Source organism: Anas acuta, chromosome 6 (genome assembly GCF_963932015.1).
Source record: "Anas acuta chromosome 6, bAnaAcu1.1, whole genome shotgun sequence".
Classification (NCBI taxonomy): Eukaryota; Metazoa; Chordata; class Aves; order Anseriformes; family Anatidae; genus Anas; species Anas acuta.
In genome coordinates this window covers 14,612,182-14,630,585 of record NC_088984.1, presented here as the reverse complement: position 1 = coordinate 14,630,585, position 18,404 = coordinate 14,612,182, and the positions used below count along the sequence as shown (strand labels likewise).

The 18,404-nt window shown below is 47.9% G+C and overlaps 1 protein-coding gene across 5 annotated transcripts in view; it reads left to right on the top strand.

Annotated features, from left to right (window-relative positions):
• SEMA5B (semaphorin 5B) overlaps nucleotides 1–12,978 on the top strand; it is a 260,527-nt gene extending 247,549 nt beyond the window's left edge. For 2 of the 5 annotated variants that reach the window (XM_068687502.1, XM_068687505.1), the window contains 2 exons: nucleotides 6,315–6,384; nucleotides 6,848–6,984. In XM_068687502.1, coding sequence (XP_068543603.1) covers nucleotides 6,315–6,384; nucleotides 6,848–6,855 — 78 coding nt within the window. In that variant the 3' untranslated portion in view covers nucleotides 6,856–6,984. Of the gene's footprint in view, nucleotides 1–5,727; nucleotides 5,824–6,314; nucleotides 6,385–6,847 lie in introns of all 5 variants that reach the window. The other 3 variants (XM_068687501.1, XM_068687504.1, XM_068687503.1) reach the window with 2 other exon arrangements.
• Nucleotides 12,979–18,404: the final 5,426 nt, after the last annotated feature.

Sequence of the window (18,404 nt, the reverse complement as noted above, 5' to 3'; positions counted from 1 at the left end):
ATGAATAAACCTTGGCCAATGCTACCTTTGACTTCAGCTTAGGCAGAGCTCAAGAGATTTTGTAAAAGCATCAGGTAAGACAGTTTGTTTAGCGTAAGGCACTAAGCAAATTTTTAAGGAAGATCAGAAGGAAGAATTACTAAAGACTTATAAGGCACTTGTAGCTTGCAGCAAGTACATGGGTCTCATAAGGTCTTTCTGGCAGCTTTGTCTTTCCAGCGCTGTTTGTAATGCATAGCTTGAGAGGCACAGCAGTGTTGTGGCATCCGGTTGATCAGAAGAAAGGGAGCATGTGGGTGGGCCAGATGTCATTTATTTTCCTGGTGTTAAATTTTGCCAAAACAGACTCTTTTAGTTATATGGTTTATTTTGTTGAAATGTAATTATTATGCTAATTATTTCCAAATTTACTGGTTAATTATAATTCTGAGATCTCTGCCTTCGTGCTTCCAGAGATGTACAAGCTGTGGAAAATGTTTCTTAATATTAATTTATTTCTGCAACCCTAATTCATTTGGCTAATGTTCCTAGAACACAAAAAGTAACTTCCTTTAACAAGAAGGCACGGCTAGCTCCATAAAACAGCTGATCTGTATCGAAAAGGCATTTTGCTCAATCTGATTTCACCGCGAGAAACAAATGACTTTAAAAGAAACACAAAAGAAACTGAATGTTGGATCTCGGATGCATTACATCATTGCACAATTCCCTGAAGTGTCCGTTTTCCGGGGGGATGGGGGAGTGTGTTGGCCATCCGACTGTTGCTACAGGATGTGTGCTGCATGCCGTTCCAAGGGAAATTGGAAACGCTACTTCGCTTCTAATTGTGCAAATGAGTTCGGTGGGAATTCTGTCCCCAATTTCTGCAGATGCACAATGCAGGATGCACATGGGCTCGGTTTGTGTATTGCCAAGCAGAATGGCCTGACTACAAAGGTGCTGTTTGGTACCCAGACCTTTATTTCAGACCTTGGTCTCTGTCCACTGTGAATGACCAGGGTTAGCAGTGGTGGGAGTTATGACCCTTTCTTCCTCAGTTCCTGTGTTCACTCAGTGAGGGGAGGTTTTTCTCTCTGTAGTACACTGGGGTGTTCAGCATTACAAACACGCTTGCCAGATGGAAACTTCCAACTAAAAGCTAGATGGGGAGGTTTGAAGCTGACCAGGAAGGTGACCAAACTTTTTCTTTCTTTTTACCTTTTCAAAGAGGAAAGTGTCATGGGTGGGAAGGGGAAGAACTGAGTAACACTTGGTGAAAGACAGTTGGGGAACCATTGAACTGGAGGAAATTGTTGCTCCACTGACTTTGCAGGGACAGACGTGCTGTGTAGTTGGTGAAGATTAACCTACAAAACTCTTGGGAAACTCACTGATGTGAGTTTCCACCCCGAAACAGAAAACAAGACCTGGTGCACCATGAGAATACTGAGGTCTGCTGGATAGGACTGAGGAGATCATGTCCTTGCCTGTCACCCTGTGGGAACTGTGTTTACTTTGTGGCCCTTATTTTGATATCGGTTGTGTGTGTACCATAGGCTTTTTGAAGCATCCTTTTCACTTCAGCTTGTTGAAAATGACAGGGAATTCCTTTCAGTTGGGGGTGGAGAGATCTACATCCCTTTTCTAAGTCAAGTTTTGAAATTTTCATGATAGTTTATTGAAAATTGAAACATTTGATCTGTTTATGTGTGTAAGAAATGTTTATACAGCTTGTACATGCAGCTGTAGGATGGGAGTAGCGCTGAGAGTCCCGTACTGTTCCACATGAAGATGTTTTGATACATCTGGGAGAATGTAAGCAAGTAGGTCAGTGGAGTATGACTTCATGATTTGGAGCAGAGGCAGAATTTGGGGGAGTAGCGGCAGGGCTTTGCTGGAGGAAAAGCAACAAATGGAAAATCTGAATGATGACTTAGGCTAAAAATATCAATGGTAAAAGCTGAGCTAAATTAAATGTATGCATATGACCCAATAAAGACATCTGATGCTTGTCTTTACCTTGGGAGAAACAGCCTGTGCGTGTATGTCGGTATTTTGCCTCCTGTATGAGTTCCAGGGAAAGACTAACACGCAAGGGGATATCAGTAAACTTTCCCCTCGGATTGTTTCAGTTCTAATTGCTAGTATAATAGCAAGAGTGATAACTAATTGTTTATGTATTTCTGTAAATACTCGGTATCTGTTGTGCTTGGCATAAGCGTGTAATTTGCTGGCAGTAAGACCAGACCTTTTGATTAGCTGACAGATCACACGTAATGTAGAAAGCTGCTGCTGTTTTGCATCCTCTTAAGCCATATCCATCTTAGTTCATCTGAAAACATCCCCATTTGACAAAGCAGAGTTCCCAGGTCAGAGAATTTTTTATTCTCTGTTAGTCATATGCCAATGCAACATAATAAAGTGTCTTTTAAAGAGAGAAGTTGAAGTTGTTCCTGCTTCTGAGTGATCCACATGGAGCTGTTAGTACATGCTGGTGGCGTACCTTCTGCTTAAAGATCCTGAATTGAGGTTAGCAGTGAATAGACCAGAAAAATATGAATGATATCAAATATGCTAGGATGGCATGGCTCATACAGAAAGGAAGAAAGCAAGTAAAAATATGTGATTGATGCATGTTGAGTTTCCAGTTATTCTCTGAATGGAGCACTTTTTTCTAACCACATCACACGAGTTTTGACAGTAGCTCGGGTTATGGTCTCAATTTTGCATGGGGAATATTTTGTTTGCACAACTACCAGAAGCTTCTTTCTTCTCAAGGGAGGATGGAACTGAAAAGAGAGCCTGAACTCCATTTCCATCAGTGTTTAAAATACAGCTACGCATGGCACAGAGATTCTGCACCAAGTGGTGTTTCAGCAGAAGTCAGTCAGGCTTTTTGTCTTTTTTGATCCTGCGTGCTCAGCAGCTAGTACCAAGAGGTTGGAGCTGCTGGCAAGGGGAGGCATTAGTGCTCATTATGGGGGAGAAAGCAGACAGCAAGAAGTCGAAAATACAGGATGAGCATTGGGAAAAATGCCATCAGTAGGGTCTGGTGGGTGCTCAGACTGAAACGTCGCCCTGGAGGGTGCAGGATGGTGTGGCAGAAGGGCCCAGGCAGCAAAGGCAAGGCTCTCTTCCTTCTCTGAAACCTCAGCTGAGGACAGCTGAGCTCCAGTGCTCGCTGCGATGCTTTAGTCGTCTTAGTTATAGCAACCATAGATAAATCCCTACAAAAGCGACACAGTATTGTCCCTTCTCAGAGGATTTACTGGGCACTGCCTTCAGGAGCCACTTCTTGGTCTCTGTGATACTGGGGACTTGGCTCGAAAGTGGCTGAGGAGAAGAAGACCTCGTAGGAGTTGGGTTGAGAGCAAAGGTTGGTTCTGGGTTTGTTTTTCAGGTTGGCTAGTGGGAGGTGGTGATAGCTCTTGGCCTTTCCCATCAGGACTCACAAGTATCAGTGGGAACACCTGTGGGTGCTGCAGGCTGTTTTCATCCCTACAATAACTTGGGTTGCTGGGGGGCTCTGACCTTGGTGGTGTAACCCATATAGCGTTGGGGGAATATCATCCAAAGGGAAAATCAGTGGCCTTCTCTGCACAGTCACAGCGAAGAGGAGCCAGACAAGAGTAAGGGTTAAAGCTCTCAGTGAGATGGCACGGGAGCCCACCCAGGGAGATGTAACTGCACGTCTCTTCTCACACAGAGCGTGCCTCGGTGCGTGTGTGTACATCGCTAAAATTCACGGCTGCCTAATTTCCCGTCTTCAAAATATCAAGCAATTTCTAGTGCCAAGGAACCTAATCACCTATTTATTAAAATGAGACAGACAATAAGTTTGTGTGGGGAAACGTGAAGGCAGTCCGCATTGATCATGCTGATTTAGGACTGTACTGCCTTCGCAGTTTTTCCAGAGATAAATTCCTTGCGGCTAATTGCATTATAAATTCCGTTAAACCATTTTCATAAGGTATTTCCCTAAGATATAAGCCCTCCATCAAAACAACAAAAAGAGCAAAGGAACAGTTGTGGGTTTTTTTCCTAATTAAATGTTATATGAAAGTAAGACGAGAAAAAAATTATGTGATTTGTGTTAATTAAATGCTAAGTCTTCTGTCAGGGGCTGGTTTTAAACACTGGGGGGACTTGTTGAAACTCATACAGATTTTTCCAATTGAAAAACGTAGAGTCCTGAGGGTTTTGCCCTCAGATCAAGATGGTCCTGAGCCAATGCAGGTCAGGATTTCAATGCCACCAAATTTCAGAGGCTGTACTCCTGGCATGCCTTGAATCTGAACTGTGCCGAAAGGTGACACAGACACATTCAGGATGCTGGGCTGCCGTCAGGAGCACCTGGGGAGTGCAGCAGTGGGGATCAGCCTATTCCTCCTGCTGGGGCAGCCCATGGCCATGGGGTTATGCTTCCTGGAGTGGGCATCCCGAGCTAGAGATGCTGATAGGAAATTGCATTTGCTGCATACAGCAGGGATGAACACCTGTGTTTGTTTGCCGGAGAGCAGTTCCCCAAATACTCAGTGACAGTACCTGGCAAAGTGCGTTTTTAGCGGCGATCTCAATCATTTTTATCAAGCTGGGTCAGGAGACACTGAAGCACAGAGAAGTTAATTGAATTTCCCAAGGAAGCATAGAAAGCAGCGGAGAACTGAACCTGACTTCCTTGTTTGCCAGCCTCCAGCACAAAGCAGCAGACTGTTGCCTGCACCATTTTAATATTTCTTCGGGTGACTGCGAGCAAAGCATGACATTTCTCTTCTTCCTTTCTTATTGAAGGGCACAAATTCTCGTTCCTTGGAATTATTTGTCATTTTGAGCATGCCTGTACAAATTCTCTCTTCAGCTCCTACAAGCGATGTGCTGTGAACTCATTTTAGAGAGTCCAGGCAGGGAAAGATCTAAGTCAGACCAGGAGGAGGCTGGGTCTCCTCCTGTTTTCATGTTCAAAGTGTTTCACATAATGCCCAGTTCCAAATAAAAGAGTAATTCAGCAACTGGGAGATTTCTTTTCCAGGGTATTTTGCCACAGGAAAGCCTTTCCTCCTAACATCTTTATGAAACCGGGAGGCACAGCAACCAGGGTAGCTGTAGCCATGAGTCTGCTTTTGGACTAGAAGAAAGTATCTTCTTTTCTTCCTCCTCCTCTCCCCCTCCCCATGCAGTAAAGTTATTCAATTACATAGAAATTGGGACATAAATGTATTGCCTGTGGCCTTGTCTCGGAGCTTCATGGTAGCTCTGGTCACTGAAGTGGTCGTGGCCCTGCCCCGGGCTCCCCTAACCGCAGCCCGCCAACAGCCGGGCACCTGCTGAGGGCTGATCACCCCCTGCCACCACGGCACGGGGACGGGAGCTCCCCAAAAAGGCACTTTTTTTCTACAAGTGCCCTCACGCAGGAGGGAGGCCTCTCCCCCTCTTGCTGACGGAGCCCTGAGGCCTTGAGTTTAGGTGGCTGGAGTCAGACGGGTTGGCCCTCACCCTGTGTGATGTGCTTGAGGCTGTGGGAAACCATTCTGTGAGCTACCAAAAGGAGTAAAGCTCACGGGGCTGGGTGATTCTTGGGTTTGAGCATTAGTTAATTAATTAATTCTCATCTTGCCCTGAGCTGGGTTGGGTGAGAGCCCTTTGTCTCAATGGGCGCTGAGGTGAAGTGGTTTCTGCAGAAGCACCAGGAGGCGGCAGAACAGCCATTAGGCCCAGGCCTCATGAGACTTCTCCATCTCTCTGCTCCAGACCGGGGAGACGCTCAACCCCGCCTTAAATGTGCTGTGCCCTGATCACGAGGATGCTGTAGCAAACAAACCTTGTGTTGACCCTCAGATCCAAGGAGTGAGTTCCCTACCATACAGCATGACAAACGTTAAAGGTGCACGGAGGAGCGTTGTAGGCCGGAGACGCGTATAAGAAATTGAAGCCAGGGGTTAGTTGAAAAAAAAAGCTATTAGAAATGTTCCCCACCCAAATTCGTAGAAACCAGATGACTATAAAGATGAAGAAGAAAATTTTGTAAAATTATTGCATCTTCCAAAACATAATTTTATCCTTGTGCGTAGGTAACAGCTGGCATAGGAATGGTTTTTAATCTGGGGGAGGGGGACCTCTGGTTGCTGGTGGGAAAAGTAATAGTAATTCGTGCAAAAAAATGAAGGGGGGAAGATGGGAGGGAGAAAAGCCCCATTTCTAATTTTTTATGGTAAAAGGGGCATTTGTGGTTCTCATTTTTATGTTGCTGTTGACAACAATTGTTACGTGGTTGTTAATTTTTTTTAAGTCATTTTAGTTTTTCCGAAAGTGACCATGATTTGTTACTTATACTGTAGCTTACAGAAGTGACACACTTAATATCGGGGGGTCCAAACCTGGATATCTACCAATGGAGATGGAGATCAGGTAAATGCACACCTGCTCTTCCAAAGAGAAAAAGCTGCCTTTTGGCAACTGCTTTGCGAGGGAGCCGCAGGCTGTACCACCAGCGTTTTGGAAGGGATTAGATCGAGCGCTACCATTAACAGCTCTGTGTAGGCCCAGCATGGCTTTGTGCGACATTGATGTTCAGACACGCCATCTGCCAGGAGACTCCGGGTCTCTGGAGAAGGCTCTGGCTTCTGGCCCTAGCAGTAGCTGAGCACAGGTCCCCGTGAGGAGACCTGGCAGGAGCTGTGGTCCCCGCAGACTGCCCCCGAGCGAGCACCAAGTACCGGCTCACTCTCCCAGCCGGAGGGAAGGCGGTGGTGGCTGCAGCGGGGACCCTGCTGGAGAAGGCAGCTGAGAGGGAGGTGTCTGCAGGTAGAAACGAGGAATGATGTCGTGTGTGACCGCTGCCGTGCCTGTCATTGCCTCTTCTCTTTTACAGACACTTAACAAGAACAACCTGATACCAGATGACAGGACCAACTTCTACCCGTTGCAGCAAACCAACGTGTACACGACGACCTACTATCCCAGTACACTGAATAAATATGACTACAGGCCTGAGGCCTCCCCTGGAAGGACCTTTACCAACAGCTGATGATGGACAGAGCCTACAGGACAGGATCACTTCCTATATGAATTTTTTTTTAATTGATTTTGTGGACCAAATACTGGCCCAGCCTCTAGATGTAAATATTGTACAGTAGGGTCTTTTTTTTTTTTTTCCCCTTTGGTTAATTGTATTTCTTGTAAACAGCACATCTCCCTACAAGGACAAAAATGCATATGGACCGTTACGCAGAGCTTTTGCGGCTATTTGGTTGGAGATGGCTCTTACTACTGCGACTGTTCATGGCTGGAAGGTCGGCGTTGCTGTCCAAGGCCGACGATGCCGAGGAGCTGGCTGTGTGCCGTGCTCAGTGGCCGCCCCGCGGCAGTGCAAGAGGTGGTGGCCTCCTGGGGCAGGGGTGTCTGTCCGGTGAGGAGCATCCTTCCTGAGACAGGGTAGCAATGGTGCACTGGAAGACACACGGCTCATGGAACAGGCCGAGCGGGACTCCATCGTGCCAACAACTTGAAGAACGTTTTCTTTCCCTTTTCCTTTTTTATTTTTGATTTTTTTATGATTATGAAACAAAAAAAAAAAGTAACTTCCTAGGGCATTGTTCCCTGTATGTTCAACAGAATCTTTTCATACTACAGGAAATAATCTCTGCAGCCTTCTTTGGTAATATGCAATTCAGCTGATGAGAAACAACACACAAACAACATGCATTACCCAAAGAAGCTTTCCAGAATGTTTCCAGTCTTAATTAAAAGGAAATTATACAGGCAGTGAGACACTGAGAAAAGTAAATGTTGGAATAACATCGGAGACATGAACTTAGAGTGCCTAACAAACAAAGATGTTTATATCACTGGAAAAAAATATGTGATGATTGCCGCACAAGAGCCATGGGCTTTTTTTCTTTCTTTCTTTTATGTTGTTTCTGAGACAGTGTTAACTCTTTTTGTTCTAGCTTTGATCCTGATTGTGTCTGCCAGGAAAGACAACTTTAGAGGCCACGCTCTTCTTGTGGGAAATCACCATGCTTTGGGCTAATTTTTACTCTTGTTTTGTTGTTGGTTTTTAGTTCATTTACTTTCAAAGAGCGAATAATTCTGACTTTGCAGGAGGAGGGTATTTTTGTAAGGAATGTTTCCATAGTCTGATGTGACCCAGAAAGTCTGCTGCACATTCTTATAGCGTCTTCCAGTCAGTACTCTATGAAATAGTAACACAGCTGAGTAATGTGCATTGTTTGCCAATATTTCCTTAATTTTTCTGAACAAAACCAACCCAACGAGTAAATGCTGCTGCAGCTATTGAAGTAAATTGGGGCGGTAGCATTATTAAACTTTATATCCAGCCTTGAAATGTAATTTTGTGTATGTGTGTGACTGTGTCTATAAGAACTGTATTAGTTTGATGCAGAAGCCGTGTTGTCTGCAGCCAGATGTTTGTCTGACATAATTGTTTGGCAAAAAGGAAACTTATTGCTGGTGCTTAATGTACAATTACATCAAATGTGTTAGCAACGTGAACAAGTCCACCACTGTTATCATTCAGTGTTTCTAAATATTTATAATGAACTCCTGATGCTAAGGATTTTAGAATGTCGCAATACCGAGCATGAGATAAAAGTACGCCCTGAAACACGCATGAGCTCCACGTGGTCCCGAGCTTGGATTTGTTGTCTGCATCTTACCCGACCGATCGCCATGCCCCCGCCTGGCCATCGGCTCGGCCGTGCTCCCAGCCGTTCTCTGTCTTTGCTTTATTTCAGGTTTTGCCATAAGCCAGCACTTTGGTAGTGTCTCAGTGCTGTTCCTTTGCAGTTGCTTGTTTGGAGGGCCGGCCTGGGCTGTGTGCTCAGCTCTTCCACGTAGGGAGCCGGTAGGGAATGAGGAAAGGCTGTGTTGCTCATGACAACTATATTGCTTTTCCTGCGAGGAAAAGCCAACGTGGCTTTGTAAGCCTTTGTTACGGTTGTGTGACCAGAAGGCAAAAATAAAGTAGCCTTCCATTTTTAAATTACTTTCTTCGACTTCAGTTTGCAGTGATTGAAGGCTGTAGGGATATTGGTAATAAAGTGGGGTCATTAGTACTGCCACAAGGATGCCTTAGGCTCAGTGGTGCCCGTCATTTCCAGCAGCTGTTCTTCTAATTTAGCAGCTCATCCTGCTTCTGCTCCGGTTTCACCAGGTGAAAGAGAGGGAACAAAGAAAGAGAGAGGTGCCCTTAAAGCAGCACAGTCAGATTTGATGCTGATGCAGCCTTGAAGCTTTGTCTTCAGCAGCTGGGCAAGAGTGTCGGGGCGAGAGTGGCAGCAGGGAAGCAGACTGGCCAGCACAGCACCCCAGCACCAAAAGCAGCCTCCAGCGCCTGCAGGGGGGCTCTGGGAAAAAAAAAAAAAAAAAAAAAAAAAAAAAACATTTTGAGGAGCGATGCCTTTGTTCCATGAAGAATTCATCCCGGTCTTGCTGGATTGCCTGATGCCCCCCGAAACACTGGGAATCCTGACTTGAAGCCATCCTAACAAGCACGTAGCCGAGGGGTTGAACGTGATTACGTAGACCAGCAGGCTGGGATTTCTCAGCTTTAATTTAGAGGAGTCAGAAGAAAACATGGGCTCCTGAGATCATGCTCGTTGTACTATCATAAAGCTAAAGCCACCTCCAGGCTGCCCTCTCAGCCTGTGCCTTGCACCAACCTAGATGATTCTGTGATTCTGCAGTCACCATGCGCGTGGCAGGATTGCAGCTGGAGTTTGGGGGATGTGAGCAGGTCAAATCTTGCTCTTTTTTTTTTTTTTTCATTTTCTAATGTCACCCCCTTTTTTTCTTTGCTCCTTAAACATTTTTCCATTTTCGGCCTCGCAGAATAACATGATTTAAACTGATTTTTTTTTTCCAAAGAAAGTGCAATGTAGCAGCTGAAGTTATTTAAATGCTCAGCTCACCAAGATGGGTCATTACTGCCATTGTGCTCGGAAGGTGGCTGTTCCGTAGGCTATTGGAGGGCAGATGCTTTAGGGTGGTGCATGTGGTTATAGTTTCATCAAGACATTCCTTCTTACCAGCCATCCAAATGGATGCAGCCCTTGTCATGTAATTGGCAATCACAGTGAGGGTCTGTCGACTCCATTCGAGCAGAAAGTAGAATTCAGGAGAGAGTGAGAAAGAGAGAAATCAGAGCACTTATTACTCAATTAATGTTTGTGAGAGCGCAGTTCCTTAAGGACAGTGTTAATGGGATATGAGGGCTGCATTTTTATGAGCCTCTAATGCACGGCAGGTTAACGGCACCGTGCTCAGCGATGTTCCTGCAGTCCAGGTAATGCAGCAGTCTGATCATCAGGTCTGTAATGTCTCTAGCAGATTGAATTGCTCCTGGGTGCTGAACTTGCTAAGATTTCCTGTTCCTAAGTCCAGTTTGAAGTGCACTGGAAATGCATTTAGATCAGGAGCATTGCTTCCTCAGCTTGCTGTAAATGTAGTTTTTTCTTCCACTTCTAAGAAAGAGAAGGGGGACCCTGGGCAGCCACAGAGTTGCTCTGGAGACACTGCCTCTCTGCAAACCCTTGGGCCAGGAGTCAGCTATACAGTGAGAGAAACACGATGGAAATCTTATGGCAAATGTTTCGCTGAAACATCTTTAATGGGGCCGTTCCTTTTCCCTTCTCCTTGCAAGTGGCCGTGTTCCTCCCTGCAGAAGGGGTGTGCATCCCGCTGTTATCCAGGCCATATCGTGTGTGGTCACGATCGGGCTTCACCAGCCCAGGCAGCCCTCACCCACCAGAAATAACTCGTGCAGCTCGCTCGGAGACAAACCAGCACAGGAGATGCTGCTGCCCTAGAGCTGTGATTGAGTGTTGAGCATGTGAGCCCTGGCTGCTCTTAAATACACGAGCTGTGCAGCTACCATAGGAGAAGAATGTGCAGTGTTACACCACGGTCCCTAATGCCTTACTTTCAGAAAAGAGAGAGCTTTCTCTGAAATCAGCAGAGGGTAGGAGCGGAGTCCACGTCTGATGCAGACAATTTGACGCCTCCAGTGTTAATCTGATGTTGAGCCCACCTGGAGAGGAAATTGCTGTCCGCCAAGATTGATTTATTCTTTGTACCAAATGTAGTGTGGGGAGAGTTTTATATATATATATATATAAAATATAAATGTAAAGTTTGTGTAACAACTTGCTCTTTTTTTGTAATAGTGTATACATCTATCGGTGGATAGATACAGTATATATTTATAATATATACACACTATATATATATATAGTATATATATATATATAGCAAAACGCCTGCAGAGGGAACTTAGACTAAGAAAGGCAGTGCTGGTATTCCAATTCCACAGGGACAAACCGAAGGAAAAAAATACATAAAAATCTACTGTCCTTTCCGTTAGGTTTAACAAAATACGCTTTTGAGGTAAATGAGATATAATTTTTTAATTGAAAAGAAAATTGATTTTTCTAGTTAGAAGTGCTGATTCTCCCCTAAACCATTCTGGTTCAGAATGCCTAAGTGAAAGATTCTTGCTGCTGCTTATATTTTCTGAATAAGCCTCCTGGATCTCTCATGTGTATCACTCTGTTGTTTTTGTAATTATGAGTAGGGAGTAATTGTGCAAAGAAAATTAAAATAGCAAGTAGGAGTAACAAATATTGTACCGTTAGAGTAAAACACATAACCTACTGGAACTGGAAAAAATGTCATCTTCCACGTTAAAGGAGTTAGCAATTACTTTCTGAGTTATTGATCAGCATTACAAGCCTTGCCTTATAGTGACACAAGGAGGTTTCAGTGCAGAGCTTAGGGTTGAGAAAACCCTCAAAAACAATGGGTTCGGGTTTTCTGAGGGGTCCAAAAAAGACACGGCGTGCGGAGGGAGGCACCCAGTGCTTCCAGCACTGCTGGCCGCAGCTCCACAGCTGTTCCTCGCCCCGTTGCTCCCGTGAGCTGGCTGTGCTCACGGCACGGCGCCCCTTGGAGCTGTCTGGCACAGCAGAGAAACACCAGGAAGCTGGGTTTGGTGCTTTTTTTTCCTCAACAGGTCTTCTTAATGCCATTCAGAGCAAGGACCAGATTCATACAGGGGAGTCTTCCCTTTAAGGCTGTTGGGAGAAAACTTGAGAAGGCTTCAAGAGCAGGTTTGGGGTAGGCGAGCAAGCACACAGGTTTTGATGCTGACTGATTGCCAGAGCCTTCAAATTGGACAAAAGAAAAATAAAATTAAAATTAAAATTAATAATTAAAAAAACACCCTCTGAGCATGGAGGTCCTTGGGGGTTATTCAGCCTCAGCCGTTCTGCCCCAAAATTCTTTCTTTGGGCCTTTTTTTTTTTCCTGTTCTGCCTCCAGCCTCAGCTGCAAATTCACCCCTGCTATTGGCGATGGGTCCGTGATAGGAGCGCGGTGTTTGGCTTTCTGGCATTCCCACCCGTGAGCTGTTTTTAAACAAACCTGACAGCGCAAAGCATGAGCTCCGCTGCGGCCCCGATGAGCGGGTGCCGCGGAGTCAGGCAGAGGTCAGCGTGGCCGGGCCATCAGGAACTGCAGCGAAACGTACCAACACGTCAAACACTGGAAGCCAGCCAGCTGCACCGCAGCGCGCTTTGCACCCACACTCAGCCCCTCAGATAACATCCGAGAGCGCGGGGCCCTGAAAGTGCCGCGGTGAACGGGGAGCACTCCCACGGGGGGAGGATTTAGGGAGGACACGGCGCGGGTGGCCCCGAAGCGATGGGGCGGGAGCGTGATGAGGTGGTGCTGGGCCTCGGGTGCAGGGGAAGCCGCTGTGGGAAGGCTTGTCCCAAAACAGCAAAACCTGGAGCGTGTGGCTGGACTCTGTTGTGAAGGCACATCACCCTTCCTATGCAATTGAACTCGATGGTACTTTAGTATAAAGGTGACCTAGACTGTAATCACTGCCTTTAGACACTGTGAATTTTTTTGGGGTACTCTGTATTTTTATATATTGTACAATGTAAAGAATAATTCAGAAATAAAACAGAACAACCTGCAGGCTTGTGACTTATTTCCCCTCCGTCCCGGCAGGGCATTGGCAGAGCAGGTCCGGGTTGTGTTTGTCACGACTGAAGACCAAGAAGCCACCAAATATTGTGTCACGGGTGATGCTAAATTCAGTTACCCAAGCCAGCTCCCCTCCAAGACAAGGCTTACTGCAGCCCCACAGCCAGCTTTTGGTGCATCTCAAAGCTCCTATTGCCGCACAAGGTGCCTGGCGAGGCGAGCCCACATCTCTCTGCAACGTGGGGTGCCGAATCCCAGCACGGTGCCGCAGGACGAGGCGCTGCCCTGCCCCGGACTGGGGGCAGGAGGGCTGCAGGGACACAGCACAGCGGGCGAGGGGCTGTGGGTGGCTGGGTGCAGGCTGGTGCCACAGGACCACGGCCTCTCCTTGTCCTCACATCACGCTGTGAAAGCCGTGAACAGCGGAGGGGCGCGCTGTGATTGAAGGATGGTGGCAGCCTTGCGCTGAGGAGCGTTATGGCTCTTGTTGCGCTTGTTAATCAAAGTAAAGACCATGGGAAGTGACAGAGTCAGGAACATTTTAGTTTATGTTCCGATACAGCTCGAGACTTATATTGAAGTTTTATACAGAAAATTACACCATAATGTCATAAAAAATAGATTGGATTACTAATAACCTGAAACGTGCTACACCTGCATACATAATACTTTAATCCTACTAAATCATAAGCTATCATTTGGGTGTTTTCATGATCTCAAATGTGCACACAGGAATTTCTTTTCAATGCAGGCCATTAAAAAGTAATTGAGAGGCACAGGATCAGTAAAAACAAACTTGCTGTGAATAAGATTGATTTTTTTCAGTTAGTTTGCAGAATAACACGGAGAGACCACTTTGGAATGGGTTTCTTTTGCAGCAAGACACCTCTGCGCACAATTAGAGCAACGCGTCACGTCGGAGCCCATTTCCAATTTCCTTAAAATCTGCCTACCACAACATTTTTTTCCTAGGTGCTAATTTGATTCATTAACATAACAGCTTCGCTCGCAGCCCCGGTGCATTTTGTTCTCTCACCTTCACCACCCCCCGCCCAGCAGCACCGCTTTTCTCCCTTTGTAATTCCTGGCTGTGTGTGGGGACCGGGGGACACTGGGTTATCCCGCAGGTTCCCCACCGACCCTGCGCCAAGCCCTGCAGTGGGGCAGCTCCTGGCCACACCAAGGTTCAGCTCGCAGCAGCCCCTGCTGCCGTTTTGGCCGTCCCCAGCTTCTGCCCGCAGGGCCTCAGCCCACTGCCGGGTTTCACGCCTGGCTTTACCGGTCTCCAAACTTCCTCCTGCAAAAGAAGTGGCTCCCAGGGCGTCTCAGCTGGGTTTTTCTCCTCTCCAGTTTGTATCTGACAGACCGCGTGCTCTCAAACACGCGGCTCAATTACTAAAAGCTTTGGTGAGTCATTAAAAATGTTGTTCTGCTAACAGCTGAAATGCGTTTCGATGTGTTTTGGTTCGTTCATAAAGCTGCACGCGCGTGGGCTTGGCTCTGCTCTTTCTGCTCAGCAAGCTGAGTTGCAGAGTAGTCAAGGGTGAGGCAGCTTCCAGCACGGCCCAGATCTGCTCCCGAAAGCAAAAATCCCAACGCCACCACTGCCACCCCCACCTGTGAGGGGAGGACAGACGATAAATTCCTTAAATTGTTGGAAATGGGCAGAACCAGGTTTTGAAGGCCACGTCCATCCACCACTGCCATACCTCAGGCCTCTAAAAACCACCAAAGCTGCAGCTCGCTGGGGCCCTGAGGTGACAGCAGCGGCTGTGGTGTCCCCTGCACACCTGGAGGCTCCTCCGGCTGCAGCAGCATCTCCTGGCTGGGGAGCTGTGCCGTGCCGCTGTCACGCTTCAGAGTGATTTTTTTTACAGATGGAAGGATTTTCAAGGTCAAACTCCACAGCTTCTCAGCCAGCACTTAGCTGGAAGCAAGACGTGCTCCTGGCTTTCCATCCCTCAGGGACAGCGTGGTGTCTCATGCACCCAAGGCTCACAGCAGCCACAGGAACGGCGCCGTGCGGGCAAGGATCGATGCGCCCGACCTCGGCGCCTCTGCCACCCCTGCACCTCCTTGCTGCCGTGGGAGTAGCGGAGCCAGCAAGGGACTGCTCCGCTCCCCAGCGCAGGGTAACGGCCAGACACCAGAAACATCTGATATTTCCGTGATGTGAAGCATCAGCGGCCACAGAGAGAGCTATCCCCATTTCTGCAGCACTTAATTTAATGTCATAAGCGAGAGATCCATACGAGAGACCAGGCACGACGCTGATGCACTTCTATTGCTCTGGCAGCAGCCGCGTTACTGTTTGCTGTTTTCGCATGTCTTAGGAACAACATTTTTTGGCTGCACCAGTGCCCGACCAGGACGATGTTTCCCCGAGGGGGGTTTGGATCCCCCCCTGCTGCTCATTGCCACTGCCGGTCTGCGGCCAGGTGGATGGAGGGAGGGAGGGATGGACAGGCTCAGCTCTGGTACATGCCTCACAGCTCTCAGGCCACGCTCCCATGCTCATTTGGCTCCTGGCAGTGAAGGTGGCCCTCGCAGCCCTTTCCCAAGGCTGACCTCCACAGGAGGCAGCAGCCGCAGCCCAGCCTGAGCTGCAGGGCCAGCCCAAAGCCAGCAAGCAGTCAGCCAGTGAGCCTAAACATCCTTTACGCACCAGGGAGGCAGATTGCAATAACAAAGCTAAAATAGAAACTGGGCAAAAAAAAAAAAAAAAAAAAAAAAAAAATCTCTTTGAGCAAAGCTGAGCACAGAGGGCTTGGCAATACAAAAAGCCAGGGCGTGGATCTGAGCCGGACCCCTGGCCCTGCTCTCCCCCAGCACAGAGGTTTCTGCAGCACCGCAAAGATAAATACGAGCGGGAGCTGTATGGTGAGAGAGCCGCAGGCTCCCATATATAGCCTGGAAAGAGGCTGTTGCTAAGAATAGTGGGGCCCAGATAGTCCGCGATACCAGAGCTGACAGATTTCTTCCCGGCACTAATAGGATGTGAGGCTATTTTAAACTTGCCGTGGTAAGTGGTCAGGACGCTATTGAAGGGCCGGTCCTAGAAAATAAACATGGATCAGGAGATCCCAGGTTGGGCCTGTTTCAATTAAATGAAGAATAAACACAAGTAAGGGGATTGTGAAGGGCACCCTTTCCAAAAGCTCAGACCAAAATGGTAGCAATTACAACCAGCCAGCTTGCACCATCCCGAGACTGAAGCGTGGATGTGACTGGATGGGGAATGAGAAAGGTGGTGGGAAGAAGCAGAGGCTGCACGAAAGGGCTACAGGGATGAGGCTGGGATCAAGAAATACCCTTTCCTCTTTGAACCCCACCTGCCCCCGTCCCCTTGGTCTCCTCCACCTCCCTTTATTGCCCTCTGCTGCCCCAGGGGTCGGGCTCAGTCCTTTAGCCAGGACTCGCCAGGGTGCAGCAATATCTTCACTATTTTTCAGCAGTGTTACAGCAGAAATAAATGATTCCCTCATTGTTTTTGTGTTTGTTTTTTAATTAATGAACACTAGTAGCAGCACAGCTGAGTAACCTCTTTAATGTGCAACAAGCATTACGAGCAGGAACACACAAGTCATGGTGAGATTCCAGTTTTAGAAAGAGATGACACAGAGGGTGTGTTACATTGACAGGCATACAGTGGTTTAAACACCATTTTCTTAAAAATAAACATACATCACCTCAGAATATTGCATACAAAAAGTAGAATTTACCTCAAAATAAAACTCTATCAAATCATTTAAAAAGTTACAAAAGTGGGACGCGTACAAACGGGGGTAAAACGGACGGGCCTGGCAGTGGGAGAGCTGCCCGCGGTGCTCCCAGGCCTGGGCTGCGGGACAGTGCCCACGGCCGCTGGGGGCTCACTGTGACCCCCCTGTTAGCCCGGGCAATGCAAACGAGACCATAATTAAACAAATGTCGCAGAGAGAGGCAGCCTGACTGACACCTCTGAGGGAAAACATGGGGCTTGGGCCTTGTCTGCGAGGATGGATCAAGGGTAGAGAAAGGGCCTGGGCCTAAAGGGAAAAGCGCTCCCTAAGAAGGGTTTCCCCTGGTATTTTCTTCACGTAGCCATACAGAGGGAGCGTAAGGAGCCTGTCCAGCTACACGTAGTGAAGAAATCCCAGGGGAAAGCAACGGTGTGAGACACGGGGAACGGAAAAGCTCTCGTAGCAGAGCGCAGGCCCCCTCCCTGCCTGCTGCGCCTCAGCAAACAGCAACTGTGCACCAAGCCAGTACCTGCTCCAGCACAAACTGTGCTGCAGATGCAGAACCTCGTCCTTGAGGGAGTCCATGAAGTCCATGAGTGAACCACGCTCATGAGAAGGCTTTGAAGCCACCCAGGAGAGCCCAGATGTCTCCTCCTTCACCTTCTGTTAGTGCCCAGAGGCAAACCCCAGAAGCAGTTTGGGAGAAGGCAGCGGGGCCCCAGGCACCCCGACGCTCCCTGCCTCAGTGCAGTGGGGTGGCACCAAGGGGACAAACGTCTGGATGGAAGCCCAGCAGCAGGACTGGCAGTGAAGGTGAGGCCAAGCCCTCGCCTTTCCAGAAGCACCACGCGAGCAGATCACCCCCAGGAGGGGAGGGAGAGAGGCCTGTCCCAACCTCTGAGCCAGAAAACAGTCGAAAAGCGGAACTGAAGTTTTCAAAAGGGATTTAGCTCTAGGAACCTGGAGTTGGAGCAGTTGAATTAGAAATGTTCTGCAGAGGGAGGAGGCGGCCCCTGGAAAAGAGACCCTGCTATGACAGCTCCGAGGGGGCTGTAGGAAAATCCCTCTTGCACAGACCCAGGGCCACAGCACCTCAGCAGCCCCTGGCTGCAGCAAATCCCCTTCTGCTCTGCGCTGATCTCCCCTCCCTTCCGCCCAGGCACTCCCAGCCACAGGGAGCACAGTGCCCAAGGCTTTTTGGGTGGGTAGGGTTTGCTCTAAACACGTTGTGATCACAAACAAAAGGCAGGAGCCAGCACATCTGTGCAAATGTTTGCTTTTGCTTGTCAAGCTTTGGATAGAAATGCATTTCCTCCTCTATTTATTGGTTTCATCTGCCTGGAAACACAAACTGTAAGAATTATAAGCAGATTGACATCAGCTGAGTTTTACTGCGCCTGCTGCCTGCTCTACTGAAACTCCACGCTCCAAAGTGACTCCTTGGTGCTGGGAAGCAGATTCTCCAATGCCACCTACAACCGACACGGCAGTGGTAACAGTTGCAGGGAAATGCATGAAGCTTGTGATTGTACAAAAGCTCCCCTGCAAACACAGGAGGTGTCTGTGTGCCTCTCAGAGGTGTGCTCCCTTCCTGGGAGCCCAAGGAAGATGCTGGAAGAGGAACTTTATCATTTTTGCAGGGCGCCTTCTCACACCCTCACCTACACCATGTCCCCCGCAGCCTGGTGCTTCAGC